Here is a 17,577-nt window from a genome sequence, read left to right on the forward strand (position 1 = left end):
TTTCTATGGGGGGAAATCGCCCCAAATATATTTCATAGCAGGTCTTCATGCTCTTCCCATTTAGTATGTTAAGGATTTGATTACAATATTTTTAAAGCAAAAAAGACTGAGAGCATTTTAAAAAAATTTCTGTGCATAGATGTATCTAGCACTTAAACATCATTTTATTCTGAATCGAAAGGCTTCAGATATTAACCTCCAAATCCAAAGGTTTAAAATTTACAATATTGGTCATATTTTAGCTTTGCACCCAGTTTAGTTCCTGCTAAGCACTCTTCAAATTTTGCATCCATTTCCCGACTCTGAGCTTCAGTAAACAAAGTCTTCCAGTCACCCACAGCACCTATAAAGAAACAATGAAAAATGAATCTCACTACAGTGATACCTCAGGTTACATACGCTTCAGGTTACAGACTCCACTTATCCAGAAATATTACCTCGGGTTAAGAACTTTGCTCCAGGATGAGAACAGAAATCGCGCTCTGGTGGCGAGGCGGCAGCGGAAGGTCCCATTAGCTAAAGTGGTGCTTCAGGTTAACAACAGTTTTAGGTTAACAACAGACCTCCGGAACGTATTAAGTACTTAACCCAAGGTACCACTGTATATATTTCTTCCTATATAGAGGTTCAGAGATCACATTTATGGTTTGGGAATGTTAAAGCAGAAGGGTGTACTGTCATGCTTCTCATCCTGCAACCCTATGCACCCTTTCTTGGGAGTAAGCAAGGAAGAGCATTACTAGCATGCATCAGAATGGGCTGTTTGGGATGTGAAGAGTGAGTGGAGAGAAACATTTGAGGGGCATATGTGAGCATGTGGGTGCAGTTGCAAGGTTTTCTTTTTCAAATATTTCTGTTTCTTTTAACATCATCATCATCATTATTACAGTCATACCTCGGTTCTCAAACACCCCAGAACTTGTATGTTTTGGCTCCTGGACGATCAAAAACCGCAAGTTAGTGTTCCAGTTTTCGAACATTCTTTGGGAAGCCAAACGTCCAACAGGGCGTCCACGGCTTCTGATTGGCTGCAGGATCTTCTGATTGGCTGCAGGATCTTCTGATTGGCTGCAGGATCTTCTGATTGGCTGCAGGATCTTCCTGCAGCTAAATAGAAGCTGCGCTTTGGAAGTCGGATGTTTTGGAAGTCGAACAGACTTCCAGAATGGATTCTGTTTGACTTTTGAGATACAGCTGTATTATTATTAAACAAACACAGCTTTCCTCCCAAGAGAAGCCTAAGGGATTTTCGAGAATTAAAAGAAGCACACACACGCACGCACACACACGCACACACAAACATCATAAAATATCTTAGCATGATGGCTGAAATGTTAAAAGGCAAAATTTTAAAAATATCATTCTAACTTCCTTGTAATGCACTGGCTACTCTTCTAGTACGTAGCTATATAAGAGAATTTAACATAATTATAATTTCAGTTTATTGTAAACCTGTAGAACTCTGAAACCATCTCACCTGCTGCAGATGTCTCTTAACTTTGCAGCGGGTGAAAAAAAATATATTCTTTTTTTTGAGGGGGGGAGTTTGACGCCAATCAAGAAGAATGCAAACACGAGAAAGAGTAGAGAAGCTTGCCTTGATCTGTGGAAATATTCTGTTGTCTGAAACCATTGAAAAAGATAAACAAAACTGGAAGCTTATCCCTGTCAAAATGGTTCTGGTTAATGAAACGTGATGTGGTAGTATTGTAAATATTACTGTTATTTAAATTACACAGTGAAGTAATTTATTTGTTGTTGTTGTTGTTTAGTCGTTTACTCGTGTCCGACTCTTCATGACCCCATGGACCAGAGCATGCCAGGCACTTCTGTCTTCCACTGCCTCCTGCAGTTTGGTCAAATTCTTGTTAGTAGTTTCGAGAACACTATCCAACCATCTCGTCCTCTGTCGTCCCCTTCTTCATGTGCCCTCCATCTTTCCCAACATCAGGGTCTTTTCCAGGGAGTCTTCTCTTAGCATGAGGTGGCCAAAGTATTGGAGTAATTTATACTGTGGCTAATTGGTTTACAGTTAGAGCACTTAGGCATTATTTCTATCCCAACCTACTTGCAAATAAGCCCCACTGAATTCCAACTATCCCACTGTGCAGTCCTATGCTTGTCCACTTAGAACATTTCAAGTTCAATAGGACCACCAACTCCCAGATCACCTAGACCCCTATTCAGAGTTTTAACTGTCTTGTTTGATTATTGACATAATAAAACATGAGTTGCCCTGGGCTCATGGTTTTTATGCCTCTTACTCTACATAGTTGGGTATCATTGGTAGGAGAGAATGCAGAAAACTGTGATGTCACAGCACAAGTAACTTCTACTTTTGCAGATTAATTTGGACTATTGAAAATATGACATGTGCAAACTCTTCTGGACCAGAAGACTTCCTTGTTCTAATTATAGGAGAATGGTCTTACAGAGGCTTTTTAGGGGTTCTTAGTGTTTTTGAACTTTGGTTCTATATGTGGGATGGGAGAGAGAAAGAAGGAAATGGATCAAAACTATTTTCAAGATATTGACAAAATGTAGTGTTAAGTTGTCCAGCCGATAAATGGCACCCCTAGAGGGCGCTGTGTTACTGGAAGAAAGAGAATTCAGTGTAAACTAGTGGCATAAAAGCAATATTACCTTTCCTGAAAATGACAGGAGCAAGTATACCGTATGTTTCTTCAGATTTGCTCCGCATTGCTTGGAAGGTAGAGTTCTCTGCAACAGACTTAATCATTTCATCAGACAGAGGTAGTTCATAAAAGTCAGCTATTCGCTTCACTCCTTCGTGAAGATTCTGGAAAATAACAATAAAGTTAGTTATGACTTCATAAATATATTTGGTACTAAGGTAGATTTCTAAGTTAGAATCAGCCCTAAGATTCAAGAATGGGGCAGGCTAAACATCTGAATAAATATATTCATAAATGCATGTGCTTTAGCTATTCTAAAAAGGTGCATTTGATATTGGCAAAATAAGTGCAGCATGAAAAGTACAGAAACATTGTCTCAGCAAAGGCACATCATTTACAACTTTCTATTTGCTTCTGTAACTTAGATTTGAAAAGCATTTTTCCCCAGATTTCTGCTACCCATTTTTTTCCCATTTCCAGCATGTCATGTTTAATCATCTATATTCCTTTTAACTCAGAAATGTTTGAGATGATTAAAAGTTTGGAACACTACTTCTGATAAACTTTGTTAGCCTGTGAACGAGCACACCCATAAAGATTACACCACAATACTTAATCAGACTGGCATATTGGTGTGCTTAGTATTTAATGAACTGCAGAACTGTGATTTTTCTTTTATTTGAAATATCCAAACCTACTTAACAAACAAAAACCAAATGCGCATGCACACACGCGTGCACACACTACTCATGCTCTTAAGAAAAACAGTTGTTGCAGAAGAAAAGTCAAAATATAACACTGGCAGAAACACAGCAGAAAGTACTTGGCAGCATAATGAGAAAGAACTTCCAAACCTCAGACAAAAGGGGGCTTGCCCCATTTGATCCCCCTCTCAAGGGGGGAGGAGGACACAGAGGACCAGGCCTGTGGTGAAGACCAGAGAAGTGGCAAGTTTATTATGCCCTTGATTGTTCCAATGAATTATGATAAAAGGGGGTGGTGTAATAAAAGCAATAGCTACTATATACCCAGGACAAAAGGATAAACGTTTAACTAACGTTCTTTTCTTATTTGAAACTGGGAAGTGCAAAATAATAACATATAGATGGATTATCAGATTGCAGCATCCCTTCCCCCGCCCAGCATGACAATTTAGCATGGGAGATTGGAGAGGTTGCAGCTGGGGAGACACACACACACACACACACAGAGAGAGAGAGAGGGGGGGGACCTAAAACACAATCTGATCTATATTTAGGCCTCCATTTAATTTAGATTACCATCCCCCCCCAAAAAAATATATTGATGAGGACCTCATTCCATAACAAGAATGAGGAAAAATGAATGCATTTCTAATAATTATTAACTACAGGTTAACTACAGGAAAAGAAAACAAAAGACAATGAGGAGGGAGGGTAAGGGAGCAGAAACAGAAAAGCAAAACAATGCCTCTCCCTTTACCAATTCAGCAACCATCAATACACCTGTCTGAATTTCCACATACAGCTTGATTAGGCCATTTAAGAAAATAAATGCACAACAGAATCATTATCTCAATTTCAAAGAATGCTCACTTCTTTCAGCTCTTCAAATGTGATGATCATGACATTTTCGTCATCCATATGTTTGTCCCAAGCAAGAGCATGGTCAAAGTAGGATTTCCAACAAACTGAAATGAAATGCAAACAGCATATTTCATAGCCAGGGGGAAATAAAAAACAAAAATGACATCAATTGCTGGCAAAAGCTTCACATATCCTACAATGAGAATACAACACTTCGTTCATTCTGTTTAACCCAACACTGATAAAAACCAGCCATTTTTATGACATGCAAAATCTGTACACAAATCATCAGGTGTTGAAAAGATGCCTAAATTCATATCACCCATCAGTGATGAGTCTGGCTATCCACCACTATCTGGAGGACAGCTACTGATGATGCAAGTCTGAGTAAAAGAAATATCGACTGGGCTTTTCCCTGCAATCAAGAGTCCTGGTGATCTGAAACTTGTTTGCCTTTCATCTGAACAGAAGCTCTACACAAATACTTTGAGGGAAGTTTCAGAAATACAGAAAGTGAGAACTTCTAACCTACCTTCGCCACTCATGAACTTTTGAAAAAAATCATCCCAAGAACTGGCATCTGGAAGAACAGGGTTTTTGTTGTAAAAATGGTAATAGGATACAGCAGCATCTTTGGGGTTTCGAAATACTACCAGCATCTATTTAAAAAGAAAGAAAGAGAGATTAGATTTTGTTGGAATCTCCCCTGTGCAAACAGCTTTCTGGAGCTGACACACCAAGGAGGCCATTGGCCCCTACCTAAGGCAGAGCTTTTAAGCTCTGTGCCTTGCTCTGGAAGGGAGCCTCTCACACAGGGCTCCCACAATTTCTCCCAGGAGCCTCCAGGAGCCCATGCGAAACCTTCCCAGAGCCCAGTAAGAAAGGCTGAGAGCTTAAAAGCTCTTTCTGTTACAGGAAAACTTAGCACAGAAAGTGCTTTATAGCTCTTTGCCGAGCATGCGTTTAATTTGTGCCATTGTATGCTGGCCAAACAGTTAAAGCTGTTATTGCGCAAGTTAAATGCAGACAAGTTGCAAGTCAACAGTATTTATATACAGTAAGCCTGCAAGTGACGCTCATTTAGCTTTACTGTAGTTTTAATCTCTTGCTGGAAGCCGCCCAGAGTGTCTGGGGAAACCCAGCCATATGGGCAGTGTATAAGTAATAAATTATTATTATTAATATTATTATGGAATTGGCAAAGTATTTTATTAAATTAAAAGGGGGTGCAGGGCTCTGGGGAAAATGACTTTGGCAGTCCCAACCAAAAATGGAACCCAATGTGTTTTGAGTATATGCAATTTTGGCATTAGGTGCGATCCCCAGAACACAGGTTGCGGACATAGTGTACTGAAAGTAACATATCAGTGCAAACTGAAATTGAAATGCTGAAAAAGCTGGTGTCTTAAAATGTTCTCTGTTCTTGCCCATCTCGCTTAAACTGGTTGTGGGGAGAGACTTGTGTTTCTGGGATATAACAGACTGCCACAACAAAAGGCAGGAAGTTTAGCAGAGTAGATATCACTTCCAATAACACTTTGCCTTGGAGAGACTTGGGGAATGGCTTTTGCTTTATAGTTCCCTCTTTGGAATTTCCCCCAGGTAAACCTGAGTATCTAATTCTGAAGAAGAAGACGGAGGAAGGAGACTGTCTACATTATTCTATGGTTTGGCTCATGAAACAGAACAGGCATAGGCAAACTCAGCCCTCCAGATGTTTTGGGACTACAACTCCCAACATCCATAGCTAACAGGACTAGTCATCGGGGATGATGGGAATTGTAGTCTCAAAACATATGGAGGGACAAGTTTGCCTATGCCTGAAACAGAACTGTGACAGACCCGCATGTGAAGAGAACAGTTTCAAAGGTCCCTTACCTCACACAGAGATTACAGATAAAGCAGCACCTTTGCCTCCAGCTATGCAAAGAATGCAGTGGGTCCAGATTTAGTTGTACCCAGGTCCCATTGAAATCAATGGGTTTAGTCATGAGTAACTAAGCCAAAGCAGGAGACAGCAATCCAAACCAGCCAGGAGAGCCGCGCAGAGGAACAACTCTGCTCAGTCCTCACACAAATCCTCAACCCAGTCCGAGGGAGGGTTGGAATGCTCTGTTAGCCTGGATTTAGGCCAACTGATATAGAATTTGCTTTGACAATATGACAAGAGCTGTCAAATTAAGATACCTATATTAAGTACTCAGTGTTGTGATTAAATGCTGTTAGAGTATTAGGCAATCATAATAGTAGTGAAGCTAGTCACTTACCTTCACCTTATTCTCAAAAAAAGATTTGGGAATATTATCATAATGGAAATGTGTAGAAAAAATACGTGGAGAAGGCTGCTTGTCCATGTCCTAGAATAAGAATTAGAGGAATGTTAAATTTGTTGTTGTTTCAGGATCTAGAGGGGTTGTTTTCCCCCTTCTTTTTATTGAGCTTTATAATGGGGGGGGGCTTTGATTTACATATTGACAGAATAAGAATAACAAACTATACAAAGAGGTTTGGAGTACATGACCATTTGGGTCTCTTCAAGTTGTACAATTCTTTGATTCTACGTATTCACCTCTCTCCCTCCCCCCTTTACCTAACCTAAAGACATGATTCGGATCCAAATAATAATTATTAATAAAGTTTATATGATCACTGAAGTGGGGAGAGTCTGAAAGTTGTTAACATCGGCTTCCGGCACTGACTGCCATGGTGAACAGCTGTGCCCATGCCAGCAGAGCCCTTCTGCACGGCTAATTGAGGATAATATGGGAGTAATTATCCTTGCAAAAAGGGGGGTGCCTCCGGTGATGGCGGACTCCCTCTGAACTGGAGGGACAAGCTCCGCACGAAACGGGTCTTTTCCACTGCGGCGTAGCGGGGACCCTTCTGAAAATCACAGGCGGATGAAGCCTGTGACCGTGGGACTCGGCGGGTACCTTTAGCGCCCCCCCAACCCACTAAGGAACCCAGAAACGGGCTCCAAAGTGAAGAGGGGGAAGTGGCGCGGTGCTGTGAGTCGACTGCTTTTTCTGCGAAGCGAAGCCGCACAGCCGTTGCCGGAGAGTTGCCTGGGACAATTTGGCATCGAAAATAACTAACCGTGAGTACTGGAACACTAAATACCTGGATTTTAAACAAGAATTGGCAAAATAAAAGGAACCTGGACTCTAAAATTTACCCTAATTAGGTACTGAAACAGAAAGGGCTAAACAGGAAGTCACCCTTCCGTTCTTTTGTAGTTATAACAAAGCAAAGACAACGTAAACTAGAACCTTAAAAATCACTTTTAAAGGATCGTCTCTCATCATTCAAAATTGTGGAATCCCCCTTCGGAAGCAGGAGAAGAAGGGGGACGTTTACTGAGTTGTTTAAACCTGCGGAAATAAAGTTAAAGTAAAGTAATTTTCCACTGTCCTGACCCTGGAGCGGGGTGTCAGATTTGATGATTGAAGCTCATTGACCAGAAACAAATGCTTTGACAGATAGTTAAAAGGAGGGAAATATTGTGATTCCATTGTTTCCTTTCCTTTCCTTTCCTTTAAATATCTTAAAGAAGAAACTCTGTTGCTATTGTTTCCAAGGAAAAGGGCAATCTGAAGTTTTCCCCCCTAGAGGGGAACTATGAAATTGTAACTAAATCCTGGGAACTTGCGGCTGTTACTGATTACAACTGTGGGAAAGAACTCTGTGACCTTGCAGGACAATGCCTTCAGAAGCACTGTTGGGTGCTTTCTGTAAAATAAGTGCCCTATTGGATCAGTTAAGTCAGAAGATGGACTGTATGACTAATGCAGCCAGAGCCTTTGAACAGGTAGTGGGAAATCATATGGAGCCCACTGAGGAACCAAAACAGGAGCGTGCCATGACAGAACAACTGAAAGAAGAGGACCTTGCTGAATCTGGGACGCCAGGGATGGAGGGACTTTTGGCACAGCAGGAAAATGAGCTTTTGGATCTTATAAATGAACTTGGGGGGAAACAGATTTGGAAAGATAAAGTTTGGATTGAACTGGAAATGGGGGGTTGGACTGACCCCCCTTTGCAGGGATGGTTGGACTTTCCGAGTCTGGTAATGGGCCATCAGAGGTTTGGAGTTGTTGGGACTTTCAATTTTGGAGGGAATTTGAAATATGTTTTTAAACATCACATGGAGCTTAGTCTGGACTGTGAGAAAAGGGCTGATTTGCTGAAAAGGGTCAAAAACACTATTAAGCTGGAGTTCCCGCGAGTGAAAGGAAAATATGAAGAAGATCTGCGAAAGGGACATGGAAGAGATTTAAAGGCCTCGGATATAAGAGCACCAGGTTAATGTGCCAGACTAATGGGACAAAAAAAAGACTGACAATCCCAGGACCGGGGGGAGGGGACGCTGGAAGAAGATTGGATTGCTTTTATTTTATTGTATCTTTTTTATATTATTACTACTAGAAATGTTTTATGAATTTTGGGGAAATGTTGAGATGAAATTACTTGGCTCTTGTAAAAATGTCTAAAGAATTTGGCAAAAAAGTAATGGCTATGAGAAGTTGGCAAAAAAGATTTAAATTTTAAGCTTTAAGGTTGTTTTTATAAGACAAGATGATAATAGAGTAAAGTAATGTAATGATAAAATATTATGAATTATGGAAAGGATTTGCTGGGACAATTATTAATTAAGATACAAGAGATGGGAGGAGGAGGTGGTCATGGAAAGAAGGTAACGGAAATTGGAGAATTTGAAAGTGATGGTTTTATTTTCTCTTTTTCTTTTTGTGTTTTTGTCGTTTTTTGTAATGCTTTTTTCTGTGTAATTTTAAAAAAATTTGTGTTTCAATAAATATTATTTTTAAAAAAAAAAAGCAAAAAGGGGGGGCTAGCTTCACCCGCAGATCATCTGATACCTACCGCCCGTTCCAAAGGAATGGGGGGGGCAGGGGACGCTGGGTGCATTGCACTGCGTATATCAGGAACTCTCAAAAGCGGTCACCATGAGCAGAGGTACTCTGTTTTTTAAGATGAAATTTGGACTTAATTAACAGGCATGCTCTGAACTAGAGGAGATAATATAACCTGCTAATTGGATCAGCCACTGAGTGCCAAGGTTTTGATGTGGAGAAGGACTTTCGTCATACTTGGATCAGTATGTTGGGTGACAGCATCTTAAAAAGTAGAGACATCACCTTGCCAACAAAGGTCCGTATAGTAAAAGCTATGGTTTTCGCAGTAGTGATGTATGGAAGTGAAAGCTGGACCATAAAGAAGGCTGATCACTGAAGAATTGATGCTTTTGAATTATGGTGCTGGAGGGGATTCATAGAATCATAGAGTTGGAAGAGACCACAAGGGCCATCGAGTCCAACCCCCTGCCAAGCAGGAAACACCATCAGAGCACTCCTGACATATGGTTGTCAAGCCTCTGCTTAAAGACCTCCAAAGAAGGAGACTCCACCACACTCCTTGGCAGCAAATTCCACTGTCGAACAGCTCTTACTGTCAGGAAGTTCTTCCTAATGTTTAGGTGGAATCTTCTTTCTTGCAGTTTGGATCCATTGCTCCGTGTCCGCTTCTCTGGAGCAGCAGAAAACAACCTTTCTCCCTCCTCTATGTCACATCCTTTTATATATTTGAACATGGCTATCATATCACCCCTTAACCTCCTCTTCTCCAGGCTTCATAAGGCATCGTTTCCAGGCCTTTGACCATTTTGGTTGCCCTCCTCTGGACACGTTCCAGTTTGTCAGTGTCCTTCTTGAACTGTGGTGCCCAGAACTGGACACAGTACTCCAGGTGAGGTCTGACCAGAGCAGAATACAGTGGCACTATTACTTCCCTTGATCTAGATGCTATACTCCTATTGATGCAGCCCAGAATTGCATTGGCTTTTTTAGCTGCCGCGTCACACTGTTGGCTCATGTCAAGTTTGTGGTCAACCAAGACTCCTAGATCCTTTTCACATGTACTGCTCTCAAGCCAGGTGTCACCCATCTTGTATTTGTGCCTCTCATTTTTTTTGCCCAAGTGCAATACTTTACATTTCTCCCTGTTAAAGTTCATCTTGTTTGTTTTGGCCCAGTTCTCTAATCTGTCAAGGTCGTTTTGAAGTGTGATCCTGTCCTCTGGGGTGTTACCCACCCCTCCCAGTTTGGTGTCATCTGCAAATTTGATCAGGATGCCCTTGAGTCCATCATCCAAGTCGTTGATAAAGATGTTGAATAAGACCGGGCCCAAGACAGAACCCTGTGGCACCCCACTAGTCACCCTTCTCCAGGATGAAGAGGAACCATTGATGAGCACCCTTTGGGTTCGGTCAGTCAGCCAGTTACAAATCCACTGAGTGGTAGCATAGTCAAGACCGCATTTTACCAACTTCTTTACAAGAATATCATGGGGCACCTTGTCAAATGCCTTGCTGAAATCAAGGTAGGCTATATCCACTGCGTTCCATTCATCTACCAGGCTTGTAATTCTGTCAAAAAACGAGATCAGGTTAGTCTGACATGACTTATTTTTCAGAAATCCATGCTGACTATTGGTGATCACAGCATTCCTTTCTAGGTGCTCACAGACTGTTTGCTTAATGATCTGCTCCAGAATCTTCCCTGGTATTGATGTCAGACTGACTGGGTGGTAATTATTTGGGTCCTCTCTTTTCCCCTTTTTGAAAATAGGGACATTTGCCCTCCTCCAGTCTGCCAGGACTTCACCTGTTCTCCAGGAATTCTCAAAGATGACTGCCAGTGGTTCTGAGATCACATCTGCCAGTTCTTTTAATACTCTTGGATACAGTTCATCTGGCCCTGGAGACTTGAATACATCTAAACTAGCCAAGTATTCTTGTACTATCTCCTTAGTTATTCTGGGCTGTGTTTCCTTTCCTGAATCATTTGCTTCAAATTTTTCAGGTTGGGCATTGTTTTCTTTATCGGAGAAGACTGAGGCAAAGAAGGCATTGAGGAGTTCAGCCCTTTCTGTGTCCCCTGTTTCCATTTCACCATCTTCTCCTCTGAGTGACCCCACTGTTTCTTTGTTCTTCCTTTTGCTACGGACATACTCATAAAAGCCTTTTTGGTTGCTTTTAACCTCTCTAGCAGGCCTGAGTTCATTCTGTGCTTTAGCTTTTCTGACTTTGTGTCTACACGTGCTGGCTATTTGTTTGAATTCCTCTTTGGTGGTTTCCCCCCTTTTCCATTTTTTGTACACATCCTTTTTTAATCTTAACTCAGTTAAAAGTTCTTTAGATAGCCACCCTGGCTTCTTTAGGCACCTTCCATGTTTCCGTCTCATTGGTATTGCCTGACGTTGTGCTTTTACTATCTCCCTCTTAACAAACTCCCAGCCATCATGAACTCCCTTTCCTTTTAGTATTACTGTCCATGGGATCTTACCCAGCACTTCCCTAAGTTTTATGAAGTCGGCTTTCTTAAAGTCAAGAAATTGAGTCCTAGTATGCTTGGCTGCTCCTTTCCGCTGTATAGTAAACTTCATAAGAGCATGATCACTCGTGCCTAATGATCCTTCCACTTCTACCCCACTAACCAGGTCATCAACATTGGTTAGGACCAGATCTAAAATAGCTGTTCCTCTTGTTGCTTCTCCCACTTTCTGGACAATGAAGTTGTCTGCAAGGCCAGTGAGGAATCTGTTTGACCTTATGCTCTTGGCTGAGTTTGACATCCAACAAATATCTGGGTAATTGAAGTCCCCCATTACTACTATCACCCTTCCTTTTGCATGCTTGGCCATCTGTTCCAGGAAGGCATCACCTATGTCCTCCGTTTGGCTTGGGGATCTATAGTAAACTCCCACAATGAGGTCACTGTTATTCTTCTCTCCCTTAATTTTGACCCAAATGCTCTCACTTTGGCTTTGAGGTTCTAAATCTTGGATCTCTTCACAGGTATACACATCCCTGACATATAACGCCACTCCTCCTCCTTTCTTGTCTGGTCTGTTTCTCTGAAATAGATTGTATCCCCCCATTATTACATTCCAATCGTGGGACTTATCCCACCAGGTTTCAGTGATGCCTATTATGTCATATTTAGTTTGCTGTACCAAGAGCTCAAGCTCATCTTGTTTATTTCCCATGCTTTGCGCATTAGTGTACAGACATTGAAGTCCATTAATCATTCCCCCGTGTCTCTTATTTAAGGATTTTTTTCCTCCCACCACTAGGTCTGTGTGCTGTTTGCTCCATTTGGTCTATGACATCTGGATGATCATCTTCATCAACTGATAGACTCCTACCTTCAGGAGCACTGTCTCCCTCCCCCACATTAGTCAGTTTAAAGCCCTCCTGATGAGGTTTCTGAGATTTTTGGCAAAAACATTTCTCCCAACCGTTGTGAGGTGCAGCCCATCACTTGCCAGAAGTCCATCTTCAAGAAACTGCAGTCCGTGATCTAAGAATCCAAACCGTTCTTGTTTACACCATTTGCGAAGCCAGCTGTTCACTTCCACTATTTTTCCCTCTCTCCCTGGGCCACGTCGTTCAACTGGGAGGACAGATGAGATGACAATTTGTGCATTTAGTTGCTTCAATTTCCTGCCCAGAGCCTCGTAGTCTCTTTTGATCTTCTGGAGGCTATTGCTTGCAGTGTCATTGGTTCCCACATGAACAAAGAGGAAGGGGTATTTGTCAGTGGGTTTTATGATTCCTTGCAGTCGTTCAGTTACATCTTGGATCTTAGCCCCGGGGAGACAGCACACTTCCCGAGACATCTTGTCAGGCCCACAGATCACTGCTTCTGTTCCCCTCAGTAGGGAATCCCCTATCACCACTACACGCCTCCTCTTAGGTTTGGTCGGGGTTCTTCCATGAGCTGTCCGTTCCAAGGTCGCCTGCACATTCCCTGAGGACTGACTTTGCTGCTCATCTTCATATACCTGATCGACTGTAATGAGGGAGAGATCCTCAAATGGAGTCTGCTCTTCGTCTTCCATGCTAGGGGAGAGGACCTCAAAGCGATTGTGTATTTCTAAACAATCAGAACGAACCCTGGGCCTCCTACTTCTTTGAGTCATGTTTCTCCATATATCTGGCTCCTGTGTTGGTGAACTAGCCTCCTTCTCAGGGGAGTCCCCTGTCTCCTCCTTGGTGGAGACGGTGTGCTCTGTTGCTTCCAAGAAGAGCTCCAGCTCTCTAATTCTTTGGAGCGTAGCTACACGTTCCTCCAGTTGCTAGACTTTGTCTTTTAAGAGGGCAATCAACATCAATTGCTGCAGGTAAAGCTGCCTGCAACCTTTGGCAAGATGGCAAACATTGCGCAGGAACCACAGGCGACTGCAGCTGTTCCCTCCCCCTCCATCTTGAGAACGTGTCATTGGGGGTGGCTACAGCGGTCCTCCATCATAAAAAGTGTGAAGACAGGACAAATAACTCCCCCAACAAAAAAACCTAGGTCTCCCCCAACAAATGTTTGAGACTAAATCTAAAAGATGGATCAAACTGTGCGTGCCGCTGCCCTGCTAGCTCTGATAAGCTCCTCCCACAGCTAATCACCTGCCTCAACAGAAACCCTGCCCCCTCTGACCTTTGCACAGGGAGAACAGCTAATCCCATGGACTGCAAGAAGATCAAACCTATCCATTCTTAAGGAAATCAGCCCTGAGTGCTCACTGGAAGGACAGATCGTGAAGCTGAGGTTCCAGTACTTTGGCCACCTCATGAGAAGAGAAGACTCCCTGGAAAAGACGCTGATGTTGAGAAAGATCATGGAGCACACGGAGAAGGGGACCATAGAGGATGAGATGGTTGGATCGTGTTCTCGAAGCTACCAGCATGAGTTTGACCAAACTGCGGGAGGCAGTGGAAGATAGAAGTGCCTGGCGTGCTCTGGTCCATGGGGTCACGAAGAGTCGGACACGACTAAACGACTAAACAACAACAACATGTTGGGTGAGGTGAGCCTCCATTATTTTCTCTCAATATATTTTATGTTATGTATTAAGATTAACTGCAGTTCTCACTCAGGGCCATTGGATGGATTATGGTTTTGGTGAGGTATCAGCTTGTGAGTAGCTGGAATGAGATCACAGAAGTTAACTTTGGATATCTGCCTGGGGTCAATGGTAGAATGCCAGACTTCTCTTTATCTTTGATGTGATGCATTGAGAATTGTGCTTGTGTGCCGAAACCAAAAGTGAAGCATGTTGCTGAGGACTTTGGATTACAACAGGAAGAACAAATAAGAAAATTAAAAATATTTAACACATAACTGCACAGGATTAACCCTCTTGCTAAATTAATGGATGAATTAATTGAATACAAACGAAAGTCGCAGGACCAGTAGCTGTCAAAACAAATGAAGGATTAATATCGGAAATGTTTTATTTGGACTAGCTAAGAATTGCAGCACGACATTAGATCATCATTCCCTGAACTTCAGAACATGGGACATCACTCAAAAATATGTAAGTTGGCATTGGATAACTGGTTTTCTTGTTTTTATTATAATTTGGAAATGTATTATTGTGGCTTTTATTGGATTGTAAAAATGGAAAATTAATAAAAATATTATTTTAAAAAATGAAAGTTGTTGATGTAAATATAAAAGAAGACATTAACAAAACTGTATTACAGAATGTGGCAAGTACAGTTTTTCCTTCAGAGTTTTGTTTGTGTGTTGGAGAAATGCGCTTCAGGTTACATATGCTTCGGGTTACAGACTCCGCTAACCCAGAAATATTACCTCAGGTTAAGAACTTTGCTTCAGAATGAGAACAGAAATCGTGCTCCAGCAGCGTGGCAGCAGCAGGAAGCCCCGTTAGCTAAAGTGGTGCTTCAGGTTAAGAACAGTTTCAGGTTAAGAACAGACCTCCAGAACGAATTAAGTTCTTAACCCGAAGTACCACTGTACAGGGAAATGACAAAAGAAGCAGAGGAGGAGGAGGAGGAGGAGGAGAGCAGTCAAGTGGTGACAGGGCTCTACGATGTTCTAGGAGCTCTACGATGCTCTCCCTGCCACCAACCAGGGAGTTCAGGAACAGAAGGGGAAGCGGTGCCTTGGCACAGGCCAAGAGAGAGTTAAAACGCAGGGATCAAAGACCTCTCGCAAGATTCCCACCTATGCTGTGTTGGAGAAGGAGCTGAAAGAAGCCACTCCCCGAATCTGACTCCTCAGATGCAGAAGCATGATTCGGAACTGTTGCTGTTTGTACATATGTAAATAAAGAACTGTAAATATCTCTCTGAGTGAACAGGGGGTGTTTATAGCGAAGAGCAGACACCACCTTGACAACATGTCAGTTCTGATCATTTGCTAGACAAACTTGGAAATCATGCCAACCTGAGCTTTTGTGGGCAATCCAAATTCAAGCATTTGTATGTTTTCTGCTGGTGACAAGTCCTTGTAACTTGGGATTGCAACTATCATGTCATTTACCATTTGGAGCACCCAGTTAGTACCTGCAACATAAAAGCAAGTGAGACATATAGGAATCACAAGGGCATAACTCACACAACCAAATGCACAGCCATGTTCATATACAACAGTCAACTTAAATCATAGGTCTTCTACCAGTGCATTGGGACCTGCAGGTGGGTCATAAGACCACACCAGGTAAGTCACAACAAAGCTGTTGCCACCATGCAAGCCTTGGAGACTGCAAACTTTTATTCTTTCTTCTTTTGTGAAGAAAACACAGCTTTTTAAAAAGAACTGTACACAGTCAAGGCTTTGAAAATGAAAAAAGCAACAACAACCCCAAAACATTTTCTTTTGGAGCAAAAGCTTCATTGTGGGAGAATCCAGGAAGTTTCTTCACATTTCATCCAACAAAGGGGTAGCAAAGAGCAGTTGCCACTTACATTAGACTCTGAGGGTGAGGATCCTTTCCCATAAATCCTGTTTTTTTTCAGGCAAGTTGACATTAGGTGGGAACAAGAGTCACAGAGGAGTGGATTAAAATGGCAAAGAAGGTGGCGCAAGGTGGAAGAAAGTGAACAAAGCACAAAAAGGTACAATTTCAGAGGCCTCACTGAATAACATGGAGGATGGGTTGTAACCAAGGACTTATGAGGCACACATCTCATCTCCACATAAAAGAGGGCCTTGAATTGCTTCTCATGGCTGTTGTGGGGTGCTCAGCCACTAAGTGAGGTGTGAATCCAGGCACCCCAAAATGTATTCACCTGGGACCTATTTCAGTTCATTTTGCGTAGCAAATAAACATTGGTTTCCTTGTTCAAACTTTAATAGAAGGCACTTCCACATGACAGCTTATTATATGCTGTGGAGTCAGCTGCTCAGGTTTGCAGGTTTTGCATACAAAATTCCCATTTACCATTTATGAAAAGCACAACAAAACATGGAAACTGTATATCCAGATTACATGGGGGAAATAAACATACAAATTGTATGTGGCCAGATATCAATTGGTAAACAAATCCATTCCCCTTTAATTCCATTAAAAGCTGGATACTCACCACATTTTGGATAAGCAACAATCAACTTATCATCCTTCCTAGCTTCCATGGTTTCCAATGCTTCAAAAGTCCCAGGACTACAAACAAGTTTTGGATACAGCACTCCTCTGTAAGTAAACAGCAGCTCCTCATTCTCCTCCCCTTGAAGCGTAGCAAAAAGCTGCTCTATTATTTCCACAAGACTTGTCTTTTTCTGAGCCATCTCGTTGGCTGCCTCAGTCTTGTCACAACCCCTTTTAAAAGGCAGATTTGCTTCTGTATGACCAGAAGTTGTACAATAAAGGTATATAGCAGAAGAGGAAGCAATTCTGAATGACAAGCACTATACTCTCAAAACCCTCGCACACTACACTCTCATTGACCTCTGAGATTTTGCAAACTCTGTTCTTATTTGCCTCTGACTTGGGACAGCCCCATTTTCTGGATATGTAAATTACACACTATTTGAGGGGCTGGGCAGGGTGCTTTTTCAGCAGAAAAACCACTTGACATTGCAACACCAGAGGCCCTGTAGGAGAAGAAAAGCAGACTGAAACCATTCTGACAGGTTAAGTACCTAATTGTGCATCCTTTCTTCTTTTAGGATTCTTTGGGAACTCTGTGACACAAACTTTATAGGTCTTAAAATCTGGACATTTTTCATTTTCTCAAGAATACTTTCTAGATAATTTCTAGATAGGATAAAACTAAATGTTTGTTCGGACATTTGGGATTTCTTAATACAAAATATCTAAACCCCTGTCTCTCAGAACTTTGGTTGTTGTTGTTGTTTAGTTGTCTAGTCGTGTCCGACTCTTCGTGACCCCATGGACCAGAGCACGCCAGGCACTCCTATCTTCCACTGCCTCTCGCATTTTGATCAAACTCACATTAGTAGCTTCGAGAACACTGTCCAACCAACTCATCCTCTGTCATCCCCTTCTCCTTGTGCCCTCAATCTTTCCCAACATCAAGGTCTTTTCCAGGGAGTCTT

At 42.0% G+C, this 17,577-nt stretch overlaps 1 protein-coding gene across 1 annotated transcript; it reads right to left on the reverse strand.

Annotated features, from left to right (window-relative positions):
• Positions 1 to 115: 115 nt before the first annotated feature.
• On the reverse strand, positions 116 to 17,250 carry LOC308583800 (sulfotransferase 6B1-like). Its single transcript, XM_081188140.1, has 7 exons — positions 16,605 to 17,250; positions 15,466 to 15,584; positions 6,469 to 6,558; positions 4,734 to 4,860; positions 4,211 to 4,305; positions 2,644 to 2,800; positions 116 to 343 (listed from the first exon to the last, which is right to left on the reverse strand). Exons 1-7 carry the CDS (start codon positions 16,804 to 16,806, stop codon positions 213 to 215), a joined length of 921 nt encoding a protein of 306 aa, XP_081044266.1. The 5' UTR covers positions 16,807 to 17,250; the 3' UTR covers positions 116 to 212.
• Between the last annotated feature and the right edge of the window lie 327 nt (positions 17,251 to 17,577).

The sequence above is a fragment of the Podarcis bocagei genome, assembly GCF_964188305.1.
Source record: "Podarcis bocagei genome assembly, chromosome: 3".
NCBI lineage: Eukaryota > Metazoa > Chordata > Lepidosauria > Squamata > Lacertidae > Podarcis > Podarcis bocagei.

Bases quoted from the DNA above. Each gene is read 5' to 3' on its own strand.
- LOC308583800 (XM_081188140.1), bottom strand. From the start codon at position 16,806: ATGGCTCAGAAAAAGACAAGTCTTGTGGAAATAATAGAGCAGCTTTTT. The intron at 15,585-16,604 runs GTGAGTATCCAG...TTTATGTTGCAG, and splicing joins TGTTGCTTATCCAAAATGTG to GTACTAACTGGGTGCTCCAA. The intron at 2,801-4,210 runs GTGAGCATTCTT...GTTATTTTCCAG, and splicing joins CATTTGAAGAGCTGAAAGAA to AATCTTCACGAAGGAGTGAA.